Below are 24,341 nucleotides of genomic sequence, written 5' to 3'. Positions count from 1 at the left end.
ACTTTTGTGGCTTGAAGCTTCGAAATCAAATTTGAAAAAGGGCCTTGCAGAATATTCTTCTCAGTCAAAGTTTATTGGTACAATGAACTGATGCTTTCATCAGTGAGTGAAATGAAAAGAGACTTGCCTGGATCAATCCAAATAATAATTGGCGGGACAGGGGTCGAACATTGAGAAAGGTATAAACAGAAAATAATGGAGTTCCTTGGATGAGTAGAAATATTCCAACAAAGTTGACAGCAACAAAAACCTCTTTTTATACATCACCTTTAATATGGTTGTAACGTTCTTTCTTGATTCCCTTATTTCCTCTTTATTTTTTGCCGTTATCATTTCGATCAATGGAAGCTCAATGGACCTCGATCTTTAAGTCAAGCAGCAGAGATAATGAGGAATTCACTATTTTCAACGCAGTACATGGTGCTAGTTTATGAACAGCGAAACTCAGCCTTTGTGGCACCCGAGGGATGGGGTTCGACAGGGTGGCTGGTGGCCACTTAGTTACCTAGAAGACCGTACTTTTCCCGGTAACAGATGGTGATTGGATCCTGCCTGAGTGGGATGATTTCTAGAGTGGGGGTTAGGAATTAGATATTAGGTAACCTGTTGTATTTGCTACATACTTAATTATAGTTACTTTTATTAATAACATTAATTATGTTTAACACACCGTAGTTCTTGGGCAAAGTATAGCTCAGGGTCAAAGACTTTGGTTGTTTTTCTAAGAATTATTTATTAATTTCAATTGTGTTGTGACTCCGGGTCAAGGGGGACTGCAATTGACTATCACCATCCCAAAATTATATGGGACACCCTTTGCGGGCTGTATTGGAGGGCTCCCCCTGACTGATCCAGGAACCGGAACCACACCTTCAGCAGTTCAATTGCCTGCTCATCCAGCGCTTGCGTTAAAGCATAAGACTCGTTATAGAGTGTCTCTGCAGGTGTTTAACCTCTGCAGTGGTGTCACCAGCCACCTTCTATTGAGTACCCGCTGTCCTCGAGGAGTCATTCCTCCAGCCACTGCTGTTCTTCAGAAACTTCAGGGGTCTGAGAGTGCCCTAAGATGTAACTATCATGGACGCTCCCCGGGAAGTGGATGCACACCTGCAGGGTTCACATCGTGTAGTCACATCGTGTAGTGAGGGAGTGGGATCCCTTGTGGTTCATGAATGGTGTTGCATGACATAATGTAGACCGCAGGACCACATGGGTGCGGTCTAGCACACCTCACACATGTGGTATCCCTGCTGAGCAGGCAGAGCCCATGGCCCTTGCACCTGGCTCTCCTGCTCCCAGTCCAAGTTTATATACATGTGGGCACTCACATAAAGGGCACCTGTTACCACCCTAATGCATTTGTATGTGGTTGACTGGGCGATGGCACACATCACTGGTCCTGCCCTGAAATGAGCTGTTTGCATAGAAGTTCAGAGCGGCGGTTACTTTAAGGATTGTGAGCAGTGGGTGTTCTCGCATTCCATGTGGTGCCAGTTCTTGCAGGATAGGGCAAAGTTGGTCCACCATCCTCTGGAACAGGTTCAGTCTTCTCCAGCACTGCAGCTCTAACACCTGTAGGTAGAATGTCCAAAGTCGGAAGACCCTTTTCCAGTTTTGTCTCCTAAGAGAGACTCCACTCTCTGTGGTGCTGCTCCCAGATCGGCTATGTACCCAGCTTCCCCTGCCCTCTGCAAGGCACTGGTCTTGGCCGTGTACAGTGACATGTCTGTGACTCTGCTGATGCTCAATTGCTATTAGCAGAAAAGCCAACTCGACAGGTTCCATGATACTCCAGAATCAAGCACTGTAAAGAGAAGAACACCAAAGTGGGCGGTGAGTATTCCTTTTTAAAAATAAATTTAGAGTACCCAATTCATTGTTTCCAATTAAGGGCAATTTAGCGTGGCTAATCCACCTAGCCTGCACATCTTTGGGTTGGAGGGGTGAAACCCACGCAAACACGTGGAGAATGTGCAAACTCCACATGGACAGTGACCCAGAGCCGGGATCGAACCTGGGACCTCGGCACCGTGAGGCAGCGATGCTAACCACTGTGCCACCATGCTGCCCTGGTGGTGAGTATTCCTGATAGAGCCCCCCGCTCATCCCTCCACTCTTCTGGGACTTCCACCCATTGAGCCTGCACCGCCTTTTTCACTGACAGCTGATGAGGACTCATAATCACCCTCACTGTTAATTTGACAGGAAAATATTCCATTAGGTATTTATAACGCCACGTCAATGATGGCAATGCTTTCAGTGACTGTCTCAGCCACTATTAATGGCTTCTACACATTGCACCATATGGACACCAATATACTTTGGGAAGGATTCAATACTTGCAACCCAGATAAATTGCACAATTTGTTTTCAATCTGTTCAATTCTATAGCAGCAGCAGAAAACCATGGTCTTATTTAATATAATTATTTCGTATAAGGGGTGTAATTGGATTTTATTTTGTCGGTAATCTCACAAAGTAGATTAAATGACTCCTAAACATCAAAGTGAAACTATTAAACAACGCAGGTCTTCACTGTCAGTGAGAAGCATTGGTGCCCTCGGGTTTCTCTGTGCGACACACGTTTTAAAAGGCCAGAGTGCAAAAACTGAATGGTTCACAACTGCATCTGTGTTTTCTTTATCAGCAAGTCTGACGACTCTGTTGATTGCTGCTGCTCACTCCAATATATTTTCAATATCTACAATGCAACACCGCATTATCACAATATTTCACTACCTCAAAAACTCATAAAAGCATGACGATTTAGTGGGATAATAGGTAAGTATTCAAAAGGACAAGATTGATGTTTATGGAAAAGACCCATACGTGTTGTGTGTAGTGTAAAACAGGTTCCTGATTCATTGTCTGCCCATTACGAACTCCTGTCCTGGTAATTTTCCCCCATAAAGCCTGCTCACAGTGAAATTCCATTCACAGCTAAATGAACAGTACTCCAGCCTCTGTTGGCAAGATAATTATGGGTGACAATGGCCATTGAGCCCAACTTATCTGATCCATCCGGAATATCATATGAATATATTCATCAAGTGTATGAGTAAGCTATTCAGCCCCAAAAGCCTTTTTTTTTTCATTTTCAAAGCCTGTTCACCATTTGATGGCATTGCCAACATTATACTAGACAACTCCTCAGGACATACTTAATTGTGAAGTGAGATGGGACATTGCGAAATGTGCTGTATAAATTAAGGTTTTGTGGTTCTCTAATTAGACCTGCATGCAGTACACAGATTGACTGTAACAATGATGCAAAGGGAGGCCCAGTGCTGACACTCTTAAGGATAATTAATCACAGAGCAATCAACTGATGTTAGGAAAATGGCTACAAAGAAATTACTACATTTACAAAACAATTTAACTTTGTGCAATATATAATAAAGGGTGTCTGTTTTTTTTACACTATCCCCATGATTTATCAATCTTTCATGTCCCCAAAATTGAGGGAAAATGTATATTGAATTATTGATCTGAATTTTTGAAAGACAAATTATATATTGTATAAAAATTTGGTGCTGCCTTAACACAAGAACTGGATAATGTTCCCTTCCCCCAGTAACTGTCATAATTTGTGTTGTACGCTGTGAATATGCATTTTATATTTAAGTATAAAAATTGTCAAGCTATGTTGCAGTTGTATAGCACCTTAGTTAGGCAATAGTTGGAGTATAGTGTTCAATTCTATTTGCCACACTACAAGAAGGGTGTGGAGGCTTTGGAGAGGGTGCAGAAGAGATTTACCAGGATGTTGCCTGGTATGGAGGGCATTAGCTATGAGGAGCGGTTGAATAAACTCGGTTTGTTCTCACTGGAACGACGGAGGTTGAGGGGCGACCTGATAGAGGTCTACAAAATTATGAGGGACATAGACAGGGTGGATAGTCAGAGACTTTTTCCCAGGGTAGAGGGGTCAATTACTAGGGGACATAGGTTTAAGGTGCGAGGGGCAAGGTTTAGAGGAGATATACAAGGCAAGTTTTTTTTACACAGAGGGTAGTGGGTGCCTGGAACTCGCTGCCGGAGGAGGTGGTGAAAGCAGGGAAAGTAGTGACGTTTAAGGGACGTCTTGACAAATACATGAATATACATGAATAGGATGGGAATAGAGGGATACGGACCCCGGAAGTGTAGAAAATTTTAGTTTAGATGGGCAGCATGGTCGGCGCAGGCTTGGGGGGGGGGGGGGGGGGGGGGGGGGGTGGGGGGGGGGGGGGGATGGCTGAAGGGCCTGTTCCTGTGCTGTACTTTTCTTTGTTCTTTTTTCTATACAGCTTACCCCCTCAGGTTCGATTTGATGTTGTATTATGTTTGTACTGTATAAAAGTGTAACTCGTAGCTTTTAAAAGTTTTAAAGTTGGTTGAAATGTGAGTGAAACGGGAAAAATGTAGCCATTAAAAAGAAACTCTAACCACAAAGAAAAACCTGCGGCAGCAGAATCCCGAGATAAATCATTTCTGGAAGCACTTCAGCCAGAGGATTGGGTTTCTATTAAGGCCCTTTATGGTAAAAAAGAAACCCTCTCTGGAGCTTCTCTGGGATTTCAATGGATTTGTTTCTAAATTTAAATTGGATGATTGTGAATCCTCCGCACAGATAAATGTTTGTTGCTCAGTGTGACCACGTTCTGCTAATTTTTAAACAGAATGGTGCAGGATGGGGTGAACCTAGAATGGAATATGCATTTATAAACCTTTCCTTTAAGCAATAAGGATTTCATTCGCAAACTTTGCAAGAGTAATAAAGCAGGTGATAGTGAGTCAACACCCCGTTTTGCACTCCTCGAGGTTTTTAGTTTCTCACATTTATTTTGATGGGGCCAACATTCTCAAACCTCTGATACATCAACGCAGCATGTCATTAGAATTATGTATACTTCAGGGTATAATGAAAATTTAGACTGCTATTTATTTGCAGGCTTCAATTCAGAAGAGATTTTTTTGTTTTAAATTTGGGATACTAAACCTTAAAGCCCTTGGCAGTTTTAATTAAGGCATGGTTTTGTAATCCAAAATTCATCAAATATGACATCAAGACGATGATTGATCTGATTGAGCCTCAGACTTTCCCCAGCAACCATATGGCTGGGACACTGAGCTTGTGGTGTTATGCCACCTTGGGCAAGTGCCCGGTCAATTCCAGCCCCACATGCCACTCAAGTGACTTAATCAATAATTCTTATAAAAATTCCTGAACTCTTTTAGCCCTTGGCTGTCCAATGATTACAGTCACCAGGTTTGTCAGTTGAAACATAGCTGCTGTTTATTTACAACATTAATATAGATAAATTATGTAGTAAATACACTTGGATAACAACCAAGCTAACCTACTACCCCCCTTTAACTGTTCCACCCTCTATTCACACCACAGGACAGACAAAAACAAGGGGGCGGGGGGTGGAGGTAATAAGGATGAATGAGAAAAGAGTCTTTGCTTCATTTATGGGTACTTGCAGGCTTTCTCCACAGTACCTTGGGAATCACAGAACCTTGATTTGCAGCCCATACTCACAATTTTCCTGGTGAGACAGAGTCCCTCTTTCATCAGGCTTTGCTCTTCTTGTGTGGCCTGCCTTCAGCTCCTGTTTTCAGGAATTCAGAGGCTTATTGGAGAGAGAAGGGGTTAACTGGATATTTTCTGGAGAGATTTTGCAGCTATTTTCTGGACAGGATTTTGCTGGATCTTTCCCACCACTGCCAGAACCAGAAGTGAAACAAAGATAAATCTCATGGCTCCACTTGGATAACATCCAAGCGCCACCTGTTATGAGACAGACCCCAACCTTTTGGGCCAGTTCATTGGCCACCAGCCACTCAATTAAACTGAGTCATCACTGAGGCCAACCAATCTACAATCACCTATCTAAAACAGCACAGCCTGCTGGAATCTGTTTTTTTGAAATTATACGCTGCTTATGTGCTGCTTTGCCTTAAAGTCACAGGTCTATTAAACATCCATGGATCAAAAATGTACCGGCAAAAATAAAAACAGGGAATAAACAAGAACAAACAGGAAGGACCCTGACATAAGAACTAGGAGCAGGACTATGCCAGCTGGCCCCTCGAGCCTGCTCCACCATTCAATGAAATCATGGCTGATCTTTTTGTGGACTCAGCTCCACGTACCCGTCTGCTCACCATAACCCTTAATTTCTTTACTGTCCAAAAGTCTATCTTTGCCTTAAAAACATTCACTGAGGTCTTAGGCAGACAATGGGCAGATTTTCCACTCCCCTTTGCATCAAGCAGGTTCGCCAAGAGGAACACAAATTATTGCAATAACAGCAAAGTTGCCTTTTACATCAGCGTAAATGCATGATGCAATTGTCCACTCCCTCGACTGTGACAGAGCGCATTTCCCAAAGTTCAATGTTGGGAACCTCATTTGAATACCTGCTCCTTGAACTTCCCCCCCCCCCCCCCCCCCCCCCCCCCCCCCCGAAGTGCTAGACTCTACAGCCACTGCTGCTGACTGCTTCAATGCTTTTCCACCTTTCATTAGCCTTTGCCGATTTGCAGGAAAATCTCGGCCAATGTTTTTGGTCTTCCCAATATTTAACTGGGGGATATTTTTGCTCGTTGAGAACTGGATATTAGAGACATAGTTGGATAATTTAACAATGGAGGAGGGTTCAAGGCAGAAGTGAGGTGAAGCAGAGTATTCTCACTGCACACATGAAAGCAGACACTGTGGGCTTAGTTAAGGTTCGCAACACTAGTCTCTCCCACTGGCTAGAGAACTGATGGGAGCCCTGTGTCATTCTTGTTGCAGAAGGCCCACGAGAATTCAGTTCCCATCAAGCACTTACACAGCCAACATCAGACCAGCGAAAGCCTTTCGGCCAGCCCCGCTGCCGGGGGCGCCGGTTTTTTGCGCCAGTCTTCTGGTACCAACCGCTCTGGCGTGGGGCTGGCCCCCAAAGGTGCGGAGAATTCCCCACCTTTGGGGAGGCCCAGCCCCGGAGTGGTTGGCGCCATTCCCCTACGCCGGGACCCCCCGTCACACCGGGTAGGGGAGAATGCCGCCCCAGGTTCATACATGTTGGCACCTCCATCATTTTAACTGAGGAAAACTTGGTGCTTCTAGTTTCTGAACTTCACATCATATCTTCTACTGAAGCTGTTTCTTGAGTTGTTGCGTTTTTCAAAAGACAAGAAAAGATAGTGCATTGATAGCATCTGAGGCAGACATTTGAAGCAAAATGATTCCCTGGTTGCCCTTCTGTTTTTGTCATGATGTCTGATTAGAATTTTGAATCCAAGACCTTTAAAAGACAACTGCAGTAAAATGTCACATTTTCAGAGAAACTAGTTTTCAAATTCTATGTGATTCTAGCTTAACAGTGAGGTGTATTTTTTTTTTGAAAAACCTACCTTGATGGCAGTCTGTCGTGATCCTTTTAAGGATCGTTGTTTAAGTTGCATGTAGACCCAGATCTTCCTCACGCAGTCGATTCAGTGCCATCAACTTTCAGGGAAAAGGAATTTGTTAAATGGGCCATCAAACAAGTGGTAGTTTGCGTACTTTAGTATGCAACGGGAATACTGCCTGCGTTCGGAGTGGATCCTCAACACCTCTTTCGATACCCATACTGAGATGGTGGGTGGTGTGGGGCAGAATGTGCATGCGCAAACTACCCACCATATTGGACGCCTTGGTTCCCATGTTGTACCTGTTGTTGAATGTCTTGTCCTCGACGTTTTTATGACTTTAAGTACATGCTGAAAATTACTTTTCTCCAGACACAATTTTTGTCAAATTAGTTTGTGCCTTGTGGCATTTTAATTAATTTTACAACAGCTTTTAATCACAATTAAAATTGAATAATGCAGTTCAGACAATGAACTTTGTAACAGCTGAACAGAGCTGTAACAGAGAATCTAATTTCTCCACGACAATAATTGATTTGAATTTCAATGAATCAATATGCGACTTTTTGAGCTCCTGACTGACTCCCTCTCTCCATCCCCCCCCCCCCCCCCCCCCCCCCAACCAACCAACCGCCCCTGTCCGGTCCTACCCGATCTTCCCTCTTCCCCCCCCCCCCCCCCACCACAGTTCTCGGGCCACATACCTTTTAATTGTCCCCGCTGGATGACTGTCTGTGCGGAGTCTGCCCATGCCTGCGTGGGTTTCCTCCGGGTGCTCCGATTTCCTTCCACAGTCCAAAGACGTGCAGGTTAGGCGGATTGGCCATGATAAATTGCCCTTAGTGACCAAAAAGGTTAGGAGGGGTTATTGGGTTATGGGGATAGGGTGGAAGTGAGGGCTTAAGTGGGCCGGTGCAGACTCAATGGGCCAAATGGCCTCCTTCTGCACTGTATGTTCTATGTACTATGTCCCTCTAAACACCTGCTTTACAGTAGCTAGTGCCATAAAAAGGGGGCATTTTGTACCTCTCTTTGCTCTAGTTTCTCCTCGCGGCTGCAGCCGAGGCAGTACTTTGCTGTTCCTGTCTCACTCATCCTGAATGTGGATGATTGGGCGAAACAGGTGCTTTGGAATACCAGCGTGGGTTAAGTCTGTCACGAGTAGCAATCCACCAGAGATTGCCACCCTGAGGAGGTTACTCTGTCCAATATTGCTGCCTACTGCTTTTTGCAGCTCAATACCAGGAGCAGGGAAGGGTATAATGACAAGTCAGCCACCATGCAGAGTGGAAAGAGGTCAGAGAAAAGTGTCTCTCTAAAACATGTTGGAAGAGGTGCCTAATTTAATATAATTGGAAGAACCATCAAATTATTGTTTATAATAAAAACAGAAAATGCTTGATAAACTCTGGCAGCATCTGTGGAGCAAGAAACAGAGGATGGGCGGGATTCTCCATTTGAGAGACAAACTGTTGACGCCGGGACTGAATTGCATGAGCTTTGTATTCCCGTTGGGGGCGCTAGCTCCTATGCAGTGGACCCGAGCTGCATCCAGGAAAGGAACCGTTGCATTTGTGCAAGGTCCCGGAACTCCCACGGTCATTCATAGCGGCTGACATCTTCAAATGGAATGGTAAACAACACTCGGTGGAATTTCCCATGCCCCCCTCAGTGTGTTTCTGGGTGGCAGGATGTGGCCTGCCATAGGCTGGCAGCAGGATATTCTGGTCCCACCGCTTTCGATGGATTTCCCATCGAAGCCACGCTCCACCGCCAGGAAACCCGTGGTAGGGGTTTGACAGTGGAGGGACCGGAAGATCCCACTGATGAGAACAGCCAGAAAATTCTCCCTTAGTCTGCGTTCATTCGTATCCTGGGTGGTTTGAACTCAACTACCTGCCAAACAAGCTTAAGAGACACGTTGCAACACACGGCATCCCACAGAGGCTCATGACAGACAATGACCGCCAATTCTTCTTTGCTGGATTTTGCAACTTTGCATTCACACGGAACTTCGAGCATATGACGAGCAGTCCCCCAAATCCACAGTCCACTGGTTTGGCAGAACAGGCAATTCACTCAGTCAACAACGTCTTGAGAAATGTTCACGGGATCGCATAGACAACGCTGCTGCGTTCCTTAGCCTGCAAAATCTATCACGGCAGGGCGTATCCTCATCAGCACAATAACCTTTCTCCAGGCACAACAGGACTATGATTCCTACTGCCAAAGCTCAGCTAGAGCCTGAACTTGAAACGACCTTGAATGAGGCCCTCGTGCAACGTCGATTGAAAAACAAAATGCACTATGGATGAGGTCAGATGGTCAAGATTCAGATGGCACATGGCCTGGACTAGCTGCCGGTGGTACATAGTAATGTCCTGAACCAAACAGCTACATGGTAACCTCAGACAGTGGCCATTGTGTGTGCAATCGCTGTCACCTTCTGCATGTATCAGAACCGGCACCAACAGTTAACGCACCACTTCAATCATCCAGCTAATGGCACTAGGTGCCTGCATGCAGCAGACATGGAGATTCCCACAGCAGCCAGCGCAACGAATCCTGCACCTGATGAACACAAAGATGAAACGTCCCATCTTGCCACCAGTGTTTTTGAGAAAGACTACAACACCACCAACCAGTGTAATCATGGTACTTAGGGTACCTGAGCAGGCCGAACATAGGATTCCAGGACTTTATTACCATTTAGCCTAGAACTGACTTTTGAAGCTCAGCTTTATTTCCAACGGATTAGTTGGGTGGGGAGCTGTGATGGGCTATACACCAGCTATTGCAGCCTAATCCGTGCATCAATATACATATGTAGATAGTTATGCATTGTCAGTTTGTTTAATTGTGTGAGACACATGGGGCGGATTTTTCCGACCCCCCGCCGGGTCGGAGAATCGCCTGGGCCAGCGTCAATAACGCCCCCGCCGTGTCCCCGAATTCTCCGCCCCCCCCCCCCCCCGGAGATTCGGCAGGGGCGGGAATCGCACCGCGCCAGTTGGCGGGCCCCCTGCAGCGATTCTCCGGCCTGCGATGGACCAAAGTCCCGCTGCTGACGGGCCTTTCCCGCCGGTGGGAATCAAAACACCTCTGGTGCCAGCGGGATTGGTGGCGCGGGCGGGCTCCGGGGTCCTGGGGGGGGGACGCTGGGCGATCTGATCCCGGGGGTACCCCCACGGTGGGTGGGCCTGTGCCGCGGGGGCACTCTTTTTCTTCCGCCCCGCCATGGCCTGCACCATGGCACAGCCGGAAGTGACCCCCTCCCTTGCGCATGCGCCGGTATGATGTCAGCAGCCGCTGATGTGCCAGCGCATGCGTGGACTTCTGCCGGCCGGCGAAGGCGTTTCGGCCCCGGCTGGCGGGGTGCCAAAGTCGCGGCGGTCGGTGGAGCGGCAACCATTCCGGCACGGGCCTACCCCTCAATGTGAGGGCTTGGCCCCAAAAGTGCTGAGAATTCCGCACCTTTGGGGAGGCCTGTCGCCGGTGTGGTTGACGCCACTCCAATACACCGGGACCCCCCCGCCCCGCCGGGTAGGGGAGAATCCCGGCCATGGTCTGTACTTAGTTTCTTATGGCGCACACTATAACGTCTGATGCCACCAGGGGTATCAACTAAATGTGGATGATGTAAACCACGTGATCAGGTCAGAACGTGATGACGCGGCTACATATGGGAGTTGTCCCCGGGATCTCGGGCAGAGCACAAATAACGCATATAGCTGTTGAGCTTAGGAATACGCTACCTTTGTTGGAAGTTCTTGATGTCAGTGTTTTAAGGAACCAGCACCATTCAACAGAAATTATTTGCTTGCTACTTCAATCTTTTTAAAAATTCTATCTTATTAGGCTCAGTATTTGCAGGAGAGTGTTGCTCGTTCTGGGTGAGTGTGCTTAACACTCAATTTGGCTCTGTTTCATTACTTAGCTCTGGAGTCGCCAGGTATCGTTAAGATACCGCCACAAGTTTCAAGGTCAAGTTCAGAGCAATAAAACCATAGACCAATTAGTAAGTTCAAACAACTGAGTTTATTATAATACAATTATAATCTACTCATGCACACGCTAAGATGACTAAACTATTCCTACCACTAAATAAACCAATACTTATCTTAAAGGAACTGCCGGATCAGGGGACAAGGCCTCTTGCTCTGCACTGGTCCATAGACTTCAGGTTGGTGCGGGTTAAAAAGGGGCCAGTAATGTCTATCTCTGGTAGCGATCGTTGTGAGACACTTACTTGCTGGCGGCTGCTGTCCCAAACCTGTCATCTCTCTCGTTCAAAGTCTTCTTTGGCAAAAGCTGGTCGAGATGCTGGTCCAGAGAGGAGGGCTGGTTAAGAAGAATGAACTAAGTGAGGGACCTGTCTTTTATAGGTCCCAGGGCTTCGCGCCCTTTTGGGCGGACCCTTTTCTTGCTGGGAATCGATTGGGTCTCTTCCCAATCGATTTGTTTGAACCCCCCAATACTGAGGCTAACTCTCGGCTACTGGGCGGGCCTTCAGGTGCTTTGTTTTCGAACCCCGCTGGTGCCAGGGTGTCTGATTTCCCATACACTGTTGCAATCACTTCTCGATTTGTGTCCATTGTCCCTGGAATCGTTCCATTGCTATGTTAACTATCCCGGAGATTGCCTCATTAGTATGCGGAATGTTCGTTTCGGTGCTGTCTGCTCTCTTAGCAGACAGAATACACATTGGCTTGGTGCAGCCTGCTTGTGCTGCAAACATTGTCCATTTTAACCTGCAAGCTTTGCGTTCCTCCATTTTGTATTGAGGGAATGGCCAACTTCGGTGGCTGCAAGAGGATGACCTGTTGGTATGAATATTTGGATTGATTTCAAACTGAAATTTGTCAGAGAAAATACTGAAGTCCCTCGAAGACAGTATACGAGACTAACAATATCTCATGACATTGAAAAAATCATCGTACACTGCAGGATGATGGTTAGGATAGTGGGGAAGCTTTGGGCAATTTAGAAATAAAACCACTAGGGAAAACAATTATTTTTATAGAACAATGGATTTGTAAAAAAAAAATGCGGACTTGTTAAAATGGTAATCTGAAGGTTAAAAGACATTGATTGAAAGTTTTGACTGGCGCTTATAAATGTTTCATTGTAGAATATCGAGCTCCATGTTCAGTTTAAAAATGCATCGTTGTTTCCTGTACTCTGTGTAGCTGACATGCAACTGCCCACCTATAAAGAGGAGGACAGAATGCTGACAGGTGGTATATTCAGTGTGTCATGACAAATGTAGGAGTGGATATACCATATGAGATTTAGAATCTAGCCGCATTCCCCTCCCAAACTGTTTTGATGAATCATTTGCCAAATTTCTAGTATTTTACAACAGGCTTTTAGACAATAAAACCCCACTTAACAGGACTGAGAATAACGGGCTGACTTTTGGGAGATGGATTTTCAAATGCCAGTACGGCGTCTGGCCCAGGACCAGCTCTGCCCTGATGGTACAGTACTCGTCAGCGGATGAAGCTGCTAGCGATGAATTTAATCCACCTGATAGTCATGGCTCTGCGGTGCAAGATGTTAAAGCCCAATTGCAAGAGTTGCAAGGCATCTTTATGGAGGCGGCGCATAAGGTGGTTCTTGTAGCAGAGAGAGCACCGTCTCTGGCAGAATCCCACCTCCACATGGTTGAGTTCCTTGTCCATGGCCTGTCGTCCATCTTCGGGGAGTTCGGGTGAGGATAAGAGGAAGCAGTGAGGAGCCCTTCTGAGTCTGGTGTTGCTGATGAGTTTGAGAACTGGTTGCCATGTTTCAGGAATCTCGACCTAGAGGGCGGGCATCTCAATTTCGATGGAGCACATTTAATCCTGTCTCCAAGGCTTGGGGTTGGGTTGGCCTTCCAACCCCTGGTTCTGCGTGGTCCTTTTCCTGATGTCAGTCAGAAGGGATTGGGTCGTGGAGTCACCCACTCCCCCCGCTGGAGGGTAGACAGTTAACCACCTGGGCTCGGTCGAGCCAGCATGTTGTAATGAAGAGGTTCATATTCTAATCGTTGAAATCCTTAGAAGATTCTGAGGAGTGCTCATGTTTTCAAATCCTGCTTTATCCTCAATGTCTACTTTCTTAGTGCGCCAGTGGAGTGGTCTTTATCGATATGGCTACCTCACTCCTAAGTTCTCATCCTGGACTCTATTCCCTGATAATTATGTTCTTGTCTGTGATGTTGTCAATTTATCTGCTTGCAGTGAAGTAAAAATTTCAGGTCTGATGTCCTTCAACATTGGTTAATCTGATTTAATAAGGTTTTATCATGTGAGGATGAATTTTAATTGCGGGATTTGTACACAGTTACTTTATTCTAATATATCTTTGGGGGGGAGGATGAACAGAGCCAGAGAGGGGTGAGGCTGGAGCGTGTGGGTGGTAAGGTTAGTTCTGTCCTTGCTCTGTTTGAAGAAAGTCCTCCATAATATTTTTTGGCTGCACCTTTTTCTTTTTCAGACGGACTGTGTATATTCCTGTAGAGGACTGGGGTTTGTTGGGCTCCCTTTAAGGCGGGAGTTGGTCATTTATCCTGATGCGCTTCTCCCTCTTTGACTGGTCTAGTTGCTGTCAAAGCTTCTGTGAGTGAGGATGGTCTAAGTATACTTTTATTTGGTGGTGGGTGGTTTGTCTGATGGGTTGGTCCCTCTCCGGATGGTTTCTTTAGGTGTCGTCTCCTGTACGGGACCGAACTGGCTTAGCTTCAAAGGGGCGTAAGAATAGGGGTGTCATGATAGCCCTTGGTGCCAGTTCTCTGATCTTTCCATTTTCCTTGCGGCAGTGCTGGGCTAGGCCACACTCCCCATCGTAGTCAGTCTCCTGTTGCTCCTTGGACAGTGGCACCTCCCTTGGAGGTGACGTGGGAGAGTCTGAAGTGGGTGGACGCACATCTGGAGAAGCGAGGATTAGGGGATGTTCCAAAGGTAGTGTCCAGCAATAATCCTTGGCCATTTCCTCTTGGAAGCTGGATGGGGCCCACTTGGCAGTTGGTTGGCTGGTTCTCGTCTAGTTTCAATTACTTAGGAGGTGGTTTGTGGATCCGAGTGGTTAGTTCTGACAGTTCTTTCCCTTTTCGATACTCTTCTTCTGACGTTGAGAGATGTTAGGGGCATAACTTTTACTTCTCTTGGTATGGGTGCCCTTGAGGGCTGGCGGTGGTGGTTTTGTAAGGTAGGCCTCAGCAGCATGGACATACTGATACAGACTATGTTGGCTTTTGGGTGCCTAATCCTCTCTCCTTTTGAACGTATTGATTTTCAGTGGGATGTGGTCCCACGATTGGGAGGGATGGGGAGGGAGGCCAGGGCGGGGGGGAACGGGTCGGCTCTCCCTCTCTCCTAGGGTGTTCCCCAATCTAGGGGCAGGTATCACCGATGCCCCACCGGGTCAGAGAATCACCGGGGGGGCGGCGTGAATCCCACCCCTGCCGGCCGCCAAATTCTCCGGCACCAGAGATTCGGCAAGAGCGGGAATCGTGCCCGCGCCGGTCGGCAGCCGCTCGTAGCGGTCCCCCCCCGGCGATTCTCCGACCCGCGATGGGCCAAAGTCCCGCCCATTCTTTGCCAGTCCTGCCGGCGTAAATTAGACTCGGTCCCTTACTGGCGGGACCTGGCGGCGGTGGGCGGGCTCCAGGGTCCTGAGGGGGGCACAGGGCAATCTGGCCCCGGGGGGTGTAGCTACGGTGGCCTGGCCCGCGATCAGGGCCCACCGATCCGCGGGCAGGACTGTGCCGTGGGGGCACTCTTTTCCTACGCGCCAGTCGTGTCAGCCTCCACGATGGCCGACGCGTAGGTGAACCCCCCCGCGCATGCGCGGGGATGACGTCAGCATCCCGTGCATGTGCGGACCCACGCCGGCTGGCCGAGTCCCTTTGAACCCGGTTGACGTGGCACCAAAGGCCTTCCATGCCGGCCGGCGGGGAGCAAACCACTCCGGCGCCGGCCTCGCCCCTGCAGGTGTGGAGGATTCCGCACCTTTGGGATGGGCCGATGCCGGAGTGGTTCACGCCACTCTGTCCCGCCGGGACACCCCGCCCCGCCGGGTACGGGAGAATCCCGCCCAAGGTGTCATTCTGATGCCACTCTTGTCCTGGAGTGGTGTTTTCCCTTTGTTTTTTGGTCTCGGACCGGACAAAATTCCTTTTTGTTCTTGGCATCCTGTTGTCCTTGTGACAGCGGGGCTGGTGTTGATAGTTTGATGATCTGTTTTATCCTTTGATCTGAGGCTGGGCCTTGGGTTATGGAGCCTTGGATTCTTGCTCTTGCTCTCTTTTTTACATCTTCTGTGGGAGAGCCTGGGCTGAAAAGAATGGTTTCGATGTGCCCGGTCCTCTCTTTGTCTTTATCAGTGTTTTTTGCCATCTCGAAGGTATAGGATGGCTGCCATTCCGGCCTGGATCTGGAAAGAATTCAAATTGCCTCTCGGGGTTGCTGGTATTCCCATTAGCACTGGGTTTCTTGTTTTCTTCTTCTGTCATTTTGTCTTGAAACTCTGGGCTGATGTAGGTCTAAATGCTTCCTGTATCCTGTTTGCGTGCAGACAGTTTATTTATCTGTGGAAGGACCATAGAACATAGAACAGTACAGCACAGAACAGGCCCTTCGGCCCTCGATGTTGTGCCGAGCAATGATCACCCCACTCAAACCCACGTATCCACCCTATACCCGTAACCCAACAACCCCCCCCCCTGAACCTTACTTTTTAGGACACTACGGGCAATTTAGCATGGCCAATCCACCTAACCCGCACATCTTTGGACTGTGGGAGGAAACCGGAGCACCCGGAGGAAACCCACGCACACACGGGGAGGACGTGCAGACTCCACACAGACAGTGACCCAGCCGGGAATCGAACCTGGGACCCTGGAGCTGTGAAGCATTTATGCTAACCACCATGCTACCATGCTGCCCTGTTGGGGATTTTGTCCTTGATACATCTGGTCATATTTGTTCCCAACTATGTAATTGTTAGTGTTTTGTGCTGCATCTGCTGTATATAAACACCTATAGTTACCTTGTTGGTTTTGTTTGTTTCATGTGATTTTTTTATAAAAAATTGAAAATTCCAATAAATTGACATCTAAAAAGTAAAATGCTCATAATTCCAGGGCCCTTGTGTATTCTGCACCTTAACATGCCGAATACATCAGATTTGTCCAGTCTCAATTAATTTTGTGGCTTTAAACTGCTGGACCTCTTGAGGAGCTGCTTACTCTTTCATTAAGCCACCAGCAGGCCCCGTTATGGCTGCCATCTGCCCTTGCCCCTAGCACCAGGCAGGCAGCTCCACCCCCTGGAGGTGGCTCTGCCACTGAATGGACACCAAGCTCGCCTCCTCTTCAATTAGGGATCTTGCATTGAAAATCAGCATCACGTGAATCGCACAGTTGAATAACATTGTTGAAATCCGGAATTCACCTGGATGACAGGTTACTAACCTCATTTTGAAAATCCAGCCCTTGGTGTCCTATACTCTTGCTCAGAGGAGCAGGTTAAAATCTTAGCCTGCGGGACGCTGTGGGGTAGTCATGAATGAGTTACAGTAGCAATTTTAATTGGCTGTCTGGTTTCTACTGAGAGTACAAGGCTAAAATCATTCCTTGAATATATATTTCTGGTGGTGATGATGGCTACCTCTCAGGTGCTCTCCCAGAAGATAGCAGCGCTGCATGCCCTATGAAAGACAAGGTAGCCACATTAATACTACAATCCATACACACTATGTTAAAGTGAGAACAGGCACGATTTTCCAGTGCTCTCACATGTTTTGTGCATTCAGACCGTCCATACAAATTAGACAAACAGTCAGAGATGTTCTAGGAATACAAAGTCTCTGCAGGAGGCTGGAGCTGAGTTGGTGAATGTATCAAAGTGGTTTGATATTTGGGTTTGGGTTTGTAACAGCTGGATTGTTAAATTAATATTCTCTTTGAAATCTTGCGTAAGGTGCTGCTCTACACTTCTGCCCGCAAGATTTATCAATGCTTTGATCAACATGTTGGAGATGTGAATTCCCCGAAACTGGTGTTAGTAGGAAGAGGAAAAGTGGATTTAAAAAGGGGTTGAAGGCTTGTATGATTGTACCAGGGATAACCTGTCTCCACCTATCATTACGAACAGAGCAATGTGTATAGGTTACTCAGAAACATCTGAAGAAATCTGTCTTCATAAGCTGGGTTGAACAGTGACAGGATCGTATTGTATTTGTGAAGCTGACCTACAAATAAGCTCCACTATTGGAAGCCTTAGTGATAGTCAAAGCCATCACAGCAGCGAGTTCTTATACTTCAGGTACAACTAACGCTATCGTAGATGACCTCCACAATATCAATCTGGAGCTCAAACCGCTATCAGAAGTCATGGTCGCATAATTTGCGTTTGCATAAAACCATTGACAAAACATTAAAACATTGGACCTTAAGTAATTTTCCCAGTATTTTAATATAAATTGTTAGATTGAAACTGTTTATTGCTCTCAGAAAATGCAGCGCATTACAAGTGTGACAAATTACATTCCTTTCAAAGTTTGACAATGGAAATGTATTCAATGATTTCCTGTGTATTCTAAACGTTTGGAACAATTGTTCTTCTTTTGCTTCACTGAGATAATGTAACAATGGCAGGATGGCAATTTTTGTCAAAGATTGCCATTATTCAAGTGTCGAGTCAAGATCTCAATAAAAATTCTAAACATAAAAAGACGTTTTTCTAAGCAAAGTTTTCAGCACGACTTTTGGAGAAAGAAAGAAAAATGCTAATGTATGACTACTTTAGTTTGATTCTATTTAGTCTTTATTTCAAAAAGCACAGTCTGGCTGTTTGATACAATTGACAATAAGCACTTTTGTAAAGGATAATAATGTACATTTTGTTTTCACCCAAAATATTGCATTTTATACCAGTAAACGTGGAAAAAAATAGAAGGAACTATAAAGAAAAGTATTAATGTTAAAGTTGTGACTGGAAAAATTAGGGAGCAGTAAATATGTTTGTTTAGGCGGTCTTACGGCAAAGTGCGCAGCGTTGCTGCCTCTGAACTAGAAGCTCTGTGTTGGAGTCCCACCCCAGAAATTCATGGCCAAACAGGTGGAGTATAAACCTTTAAAATCTTTCCAACATATGCCAGTGGCAGGCAGTAAGAGGGGGATCAACTCCTGGTCAACCATGCTTGATATGGTGTGATACCTTTCAAGTTATAAGCAACTGGTGATAGATTTACATCTTGATCCAGGAAAAAGCTAGCCCTGGAGTCAGACGAAAGTCTGCCCTGTGACCATTAAGTGCTGGAAGAGAAACAACAACAAATCAATTTGGTAGCTTATGTTATTCTGATTTCACTACATCCATCACTTTTTGCGGATTTGATATTATAGCTGGTTATGGTGCCCATTTTCAAAATTTCTCCTGCACTTGGGCACATCCTGGCCATGCTAATACCCATCCACCAAATACGGGCACATATTGTCGTGGATAGGTGGACCATACTTCTGATGCACTCCGCCTTTCCTGGACCCAGGCAACGGAAGATCTGTGGCAGTATATTTTTAACAATATCGTTTTCAATATCTATGCCAGTATATTTTTAACAACATCGTCTTCAAAGTAATCGCCACAATTCTGATTGGAACATTTAAAAAAACGTTTGAACTTTTATTTTCCTGTCTGTGCAGGAATCTTTAACTACACTGGATAAGGCCATTGCTGGATTTGTGGTAATGTCTGAGGAGGTGGAAAAGACCTACACCAGTTTCTTAAACAACCAGGTTCCAACTATTTGGGCCGATGCAGCTTATCCATCACTCAAGCCCCTGGGAGCATGGGTGAAAGACTTCATATTGAGAACGGAGTTTATTGAGGTGAGGCAAATTAGAACATGAATTCTGAAACAACTCGCTATCCTTGTGGTTTTGAATATCAGGCACAATTTCTAGCATGTGGATAATTAACTTACGCATTGAAAGTACTGGTGTCAAAATTATCACGTTTTATTACGTTTCTCTGCCCTGCACTTGGGTGTTTGCACTCACTATACAGTTGAGATACTTGATCACAAAACATGGTACAAGAACTTGACTTGGATCCAGACTTCTGTGGGTTTGTGACTTTCAAAATGACTTCCAAAAGCTGCGGTCACACAAAATGACTCCGGGACACCAGATTATCCCCTGATAACTGCCTAAAAGAAAGGGTAATTGTAATACCCAGGTACTTAAACCCTAATGCTGTGAAAATAAATAATCAAGAGCCACCCTGGCTACGTTAACCTCCCACAGCAATTGTTTGTTTGGTATTTCTCTTCTACCTTAGCCAAGCAAATGTCTGATCGCCGCTGGCTCTCCGCCTTTTATTAGTTGTGTAAGAAATAACCAGCCCCCTCGGGGAAGGCCTTTCAGCTACTACAAAGTGGAAGGAGTGACATTAGAAACGCAATTGACAAGTAAAAAAAAAACTCCTTCTTAAAGTATGTAGCAAAGGATTCATCTATAAGCAGGGAGGTGTCAAACTGACATGACCTAGACTGGGGTGGAGAGCCCTCAAGTAAAAATTCCAGAAAGACAGGAGTATCGTCGGGTATTGCAGTACTTCCCACAGGGCAAGAGGACATTAATTGTAGGATAGTCCTGGGCACAAAGGAATAGTTAATTCTAGTGTGACATTGATGAGGGCCTGAGAAAAGAAAAAAAAATCCCTATCTCTGGATTGCAAGGTCCTCAACACGTCCAGATATCCCATTTCCTGATACACCAAGTTCAACACTATCCTGCAGAGTAGGCAATTTCTAATAACTGGGAGATTGTTCATCAAGGAGTTCATATGACAATTAACGTCTCCACCCACAAAAGAATTAGCCAAGGCCAACTTCTCAATGTCCAAAAAAGCCTTAGTGATAAACTGCAGGGAGTTCATACTGAAATATATTCCAGGGAGAAAGAAAGATTGTAAGGGGGGGGGGGCATCCACGGCTAAATAAAGAAGTAAAAAATAACACAAAGACTAAGACCTGCCGCATTGCAAAGGCCAGTGGCAAGCTGGAAAATTGGGAAGCGTTTAAAGATGAACAAAGGGTTACTAAAAATGTAATAAAGAGATCAAAGGTAAATTCTGAAAGAAAACTAGCACAAAAAATAAAGGATGGCAAAAGCTTGTATAAGTATGCAATGGGAAGGCCAAAGCTTCTCTAAGCATGTAAAAGGGAAGAGAGTAGCTAAAATGAATGTTGGTACCTTGGTGGATGAGACCGGGTGGTTAATAGTGGGGAACACAGAAAGCAGAAATGCGAAATCAATACTTTGCCTGTTTTCACGGTGGAGGACACTAGTACCATCTCGATAGTAACCGGCGGCACACTAACAGGTAACATCCCAATATAACAGGTGGCACAGTAGCACAGTGGTTAGCACTATTGCTTCACAGCACCAGGGTCCCAGGTTCAATTCCCGGCTTGGGACACTGTCTGTGGGGAGTCTACATGTTCTCCTGTGTCTGCGTGGGTTTCCGCCGGGTGCACCGGTTTCCTCCCACAAGTCCTGAAAGATAATCCTGTTATGTAATTTGTACATTCTGAATTCTCCCTTCGCGTACCCGAACAGGCGCCGGAATGTGGCGACTGGGGGCTTTTCACAGTAACATTATTGCAGTGTTAATGTAAGCCTACTTGTGACAATAAAGATTATTATATTATATCATTTTATTATAGAGGTACTAGAAAGGGCGAAACCTAGAACAATCATCAATGGGGAAATATACTAAACAAACTTGTGGGGTTGAAGACTGACAAGTCCCCGGGGCCTGATAGCCGACATCCTAGGGTCTGAAAGGAGGTGGCAACAGAAATAGTGGGTCCATTGGTTATAATATTCCAAAGTTCTTTTTTCTTGGATATGGGAAAGCTTCTAGTGGATTGGAAAAATGCTAATATAGCACCTTTGTTCAAAAAGGGAAGGAAGCAGAAAGTCGGAAACTATAGATCGGTTAGTTTAACATCTGTCATTGGAAAGTTGTTAGAATCCATTATTAAGGGAGTAATAACACGATATTTAGAAAGTCAAAGCGCAATCCATCAGAGTCAGCATGGTTTTATGAAGGGCAAATCATGTTTGACTAATTTGCTATAGTTCTTTGAAGATGTAACAAGCCAAGTGAATAATGAGCATCCTGTAGATGTAATATATCTGAACTTCCAGAAGGTAATTGATAAGGTGCCACACAAAAGGTTAAAACACAAGGTTAGATCACATGGAATTAGAGGTAAATAATTAGCTTGGATAGAAGACTGGCTAACTGACAGAAGGCAAAGAGTCAGGATAAATGGCCATTAACATAGCCTCACAGTTTCAGGGACCCGGGTTCAATTCCAGCCTTGGGTGACTGTGTGTAGTTTGCACTTTCTCCCCGTGGCTGTGTGGGTTTCCTCCGGGTGCTCCGGTTTCCTCCCACAGTCCAAAGATATGCAGGTTAGGTGGTTTGGCTATAATACTAAACTGCCCTTTAGTGTCCAGGGATGTGCAGGTCCGATTAAGTGGCTTTTGGGATAGAGCGGGGAAGTGGGCTTGGATGGAGTGCTCTTTCAGAGGGTCAGCGCAGACTTGATGGGCTGAATGGTCTTCTTCTGCACTCTAGGAATTCTGTGATTCTGTGTAACTAATGGGGTGTCACTAATCCTTGGGCTTAAACTATTTAAAATATATATACTAATGACATGGATGTAAGGGTAGGAGGTACTCTAGCCAAAGTTGCAGGTGACACTAAAATAGGTGGGTTAATTTGCAGTGAGGAAAGAAGAAATTTACAAATGGATATGGATGAGTTAGGTGAGTGGACGAGTGTGAGGTTATCCATTTTGGTCAGAACAATGGAAAGGCAACTTATTGGGTGTGATCGAGCAGCTACACAGCGCCGAGGCGAGCTGCTTTTCGGGGCAGCATGGCTGATGGAAGCGGGAGACCCCGGTCCCAGGATCTACCTCGCTCGCAACCCCTCGCAAGAACTAATGCAATCTCTCGAGATATTGCGATGTAAATCCCACCCCATTGTGGGCAGGATCACTTTTTAGCAAATCTACATATTAAAGCAAGAGCGCCAGTCTCAATTTAATATGCAGCTTCCCGAGGTACTCAAGATGTTAGGATCTATTCCCTTTGCCTCAGAGTCCTTGGGCTAGCGGGCTTCAGTACTGGTCTTCACAAATGGGGACCACATGGAATGGCACTCTTGGAGGTCTCACAAGTGATAGGAGCCCCCCAGGTACATGCCCTTTGGGCAGGGCAGTTCCCTTGCATTGCTGGTGCCACTCAGGGACCCTGACACTAGCAGACTGGCAGTGCCACCTTGGTGCTAGCCTGGCACTGTCAAAGTGCCAGGGTGGCACTTCCAGCTGGCAGTGGCACTGCCAAGGTGCCAAGTTAGCATTTTTTGCGCAGTAGCGATCAGGCCAGGGCTACCCTGTGCGGGTGTTGGATGGGGTGGGGGGGTAGTGGGGGGACCCTCCCATAGTTTATTGGGACTTAGGAGTTGCGTCGGAGGCATCACAGATTAGGACACAGCAGAGCTCCTCAGTGCAGAAAGTGGGCTATGTGCGGCCTTGGCTGCGAGTTCCCCACTCTGGCCCCTATCAAACCCGAGAGCCGTTTAATAGCGTTGTGTTTCCCGGTGTTGCGAGCGCTAAACCTACTCGTTATGAGACTTTGTTCCTATTTAATTAAAGCATGCCCATTATCTAAATAATAAGAGAAACTTAAGATTGCTTTGGTGCAGAGTGACATGGGTGTCCTTGTGCATGAAATGCAGAAAGCTAATATGCAGGTACAGCAGCTAATAAGGAAGGCAAATGGAATTTTGGCTTTTATAGCTAAAGGAATAATGTATAAAAGTAGGGAAGTGTTGCTGCAACTGTACAAGGCATTGGTGAGACTGCACCTGGAATATTGTGCAGTTTTGATCCACTTATTTGAGGAAGGATGTAAGTGCAGTAGAGGCAGTTCAGAGACTAGATTGATTCCAGAGATGAGGGGTTTGTCGTATGAAGAGAGATTGAGCAGTTTAGGCCAATACTCTCTCGAGTTTAGAAGAATGAGAGGAGATCTAATTGAGGTATTGACAAACTAGAGCAGATGATTCCTCTTGTGGGACAATCTAGAACGAGAGGTCAGAGTTTTAGGACAAGGTGGAACAGATTTAAAACAGATATGAGGAGAAATTATTTCTCTCAAAGGGTTGTGAAATCACTACCCTAGAGTGTGGTGGATGCCAGGACATTGAGATTTAAGGAAGAGATGGACAGATTTTTAATTAGTCATGGGTTGAAGGGTTATGGAGAATGGGAGGGAAAATGGAGTTGAGGCCAAGAGGAGATCAGCCATGATCGTATTGAATGTCAGAGTGGGCTCTGCTCCTAGTTCTTGTGTTCTTATGTAATTTAACAGGCCATATACATTCTTGGAACAGTATGTTGGGGAACCAACCAGAGAGCAGGCTACTCTGGATTTGGTATTCTGTAATGAGGAGGGATTAATTAATTACCTGATAATTAAGGATACTCTTGGGAATAGTGACCATAGCATGGTAGAGTTCAAAATTCAGTTTGGGGGGCAGAAAGTGGATTCCACACTTGCGCTCTGGAATTAAATAAAGGTAATTACATAGGCATGAGGACAGATTTGGCCCATATAGACTGGGCAGGAAGGCTAAAAGGTAGAACAGCTGATGAGTCGTGGCAGTTGTTTAAGGAGATACTCAATTCCTCACAATTAAACTATATTCCAGTGAGGAGGGAAGATAGTTAGAGACGTAAAAAATATCCATGGCTAAACGAGGAGGTCAAAGGCAATATAAATACAAAAACTAAAGTATATCATATTGCAAAGGCCAGTGGAAGGCTGGAAGATTGGAAAACATTCAAACATAAACAAAGGGATACTAAAAGAGTGACAAAAAAGC

General features: G+C 45.8%; 1 protein-coding gene across 2 annotated transcripts in view; it reads left to right on the top strand.

Annotated features, from left to right (window-relative positions):
- Positions 1-24,341, top strand: part of dnah6 (dynein, axonemal, heavy chain 6) — a 389,182-nt gene that overhangs the window by 345,449 nt on the left and 19,392 nt on the right. For both annotated transcript variants that reach the window (XM_038804236.1, XM_038804238.1), the window contains one exon: positions 19,076-19,261. In XM_038804236.1, the coding sequence (XP_038660164.1) occupies positions 19,076-19,261 (186 nt within the window). The remainder of the gene's footprint in view (positions 1-19,075; positions 19,262-24,341) is intronic.

Source organism: Scyliorhinus canicula, chromosome 8 (genome assembly GCF_902713615.1).
Source record: "Scyliorhinus canicula chromosome 8, sScyCan1.1, whole genome shotgun sequence".
Classification (NCBI taxonomy): Eukaryota; Metazoa; Chordata; class Chondrichthyes; order Carcharhiniformes; family Scyliorhinidae; genus Scyliorhinus; species Scyliorhinus canicula.
This window is presented reverse-complemented; position numbering and strand designations above follow the sequence as displayed.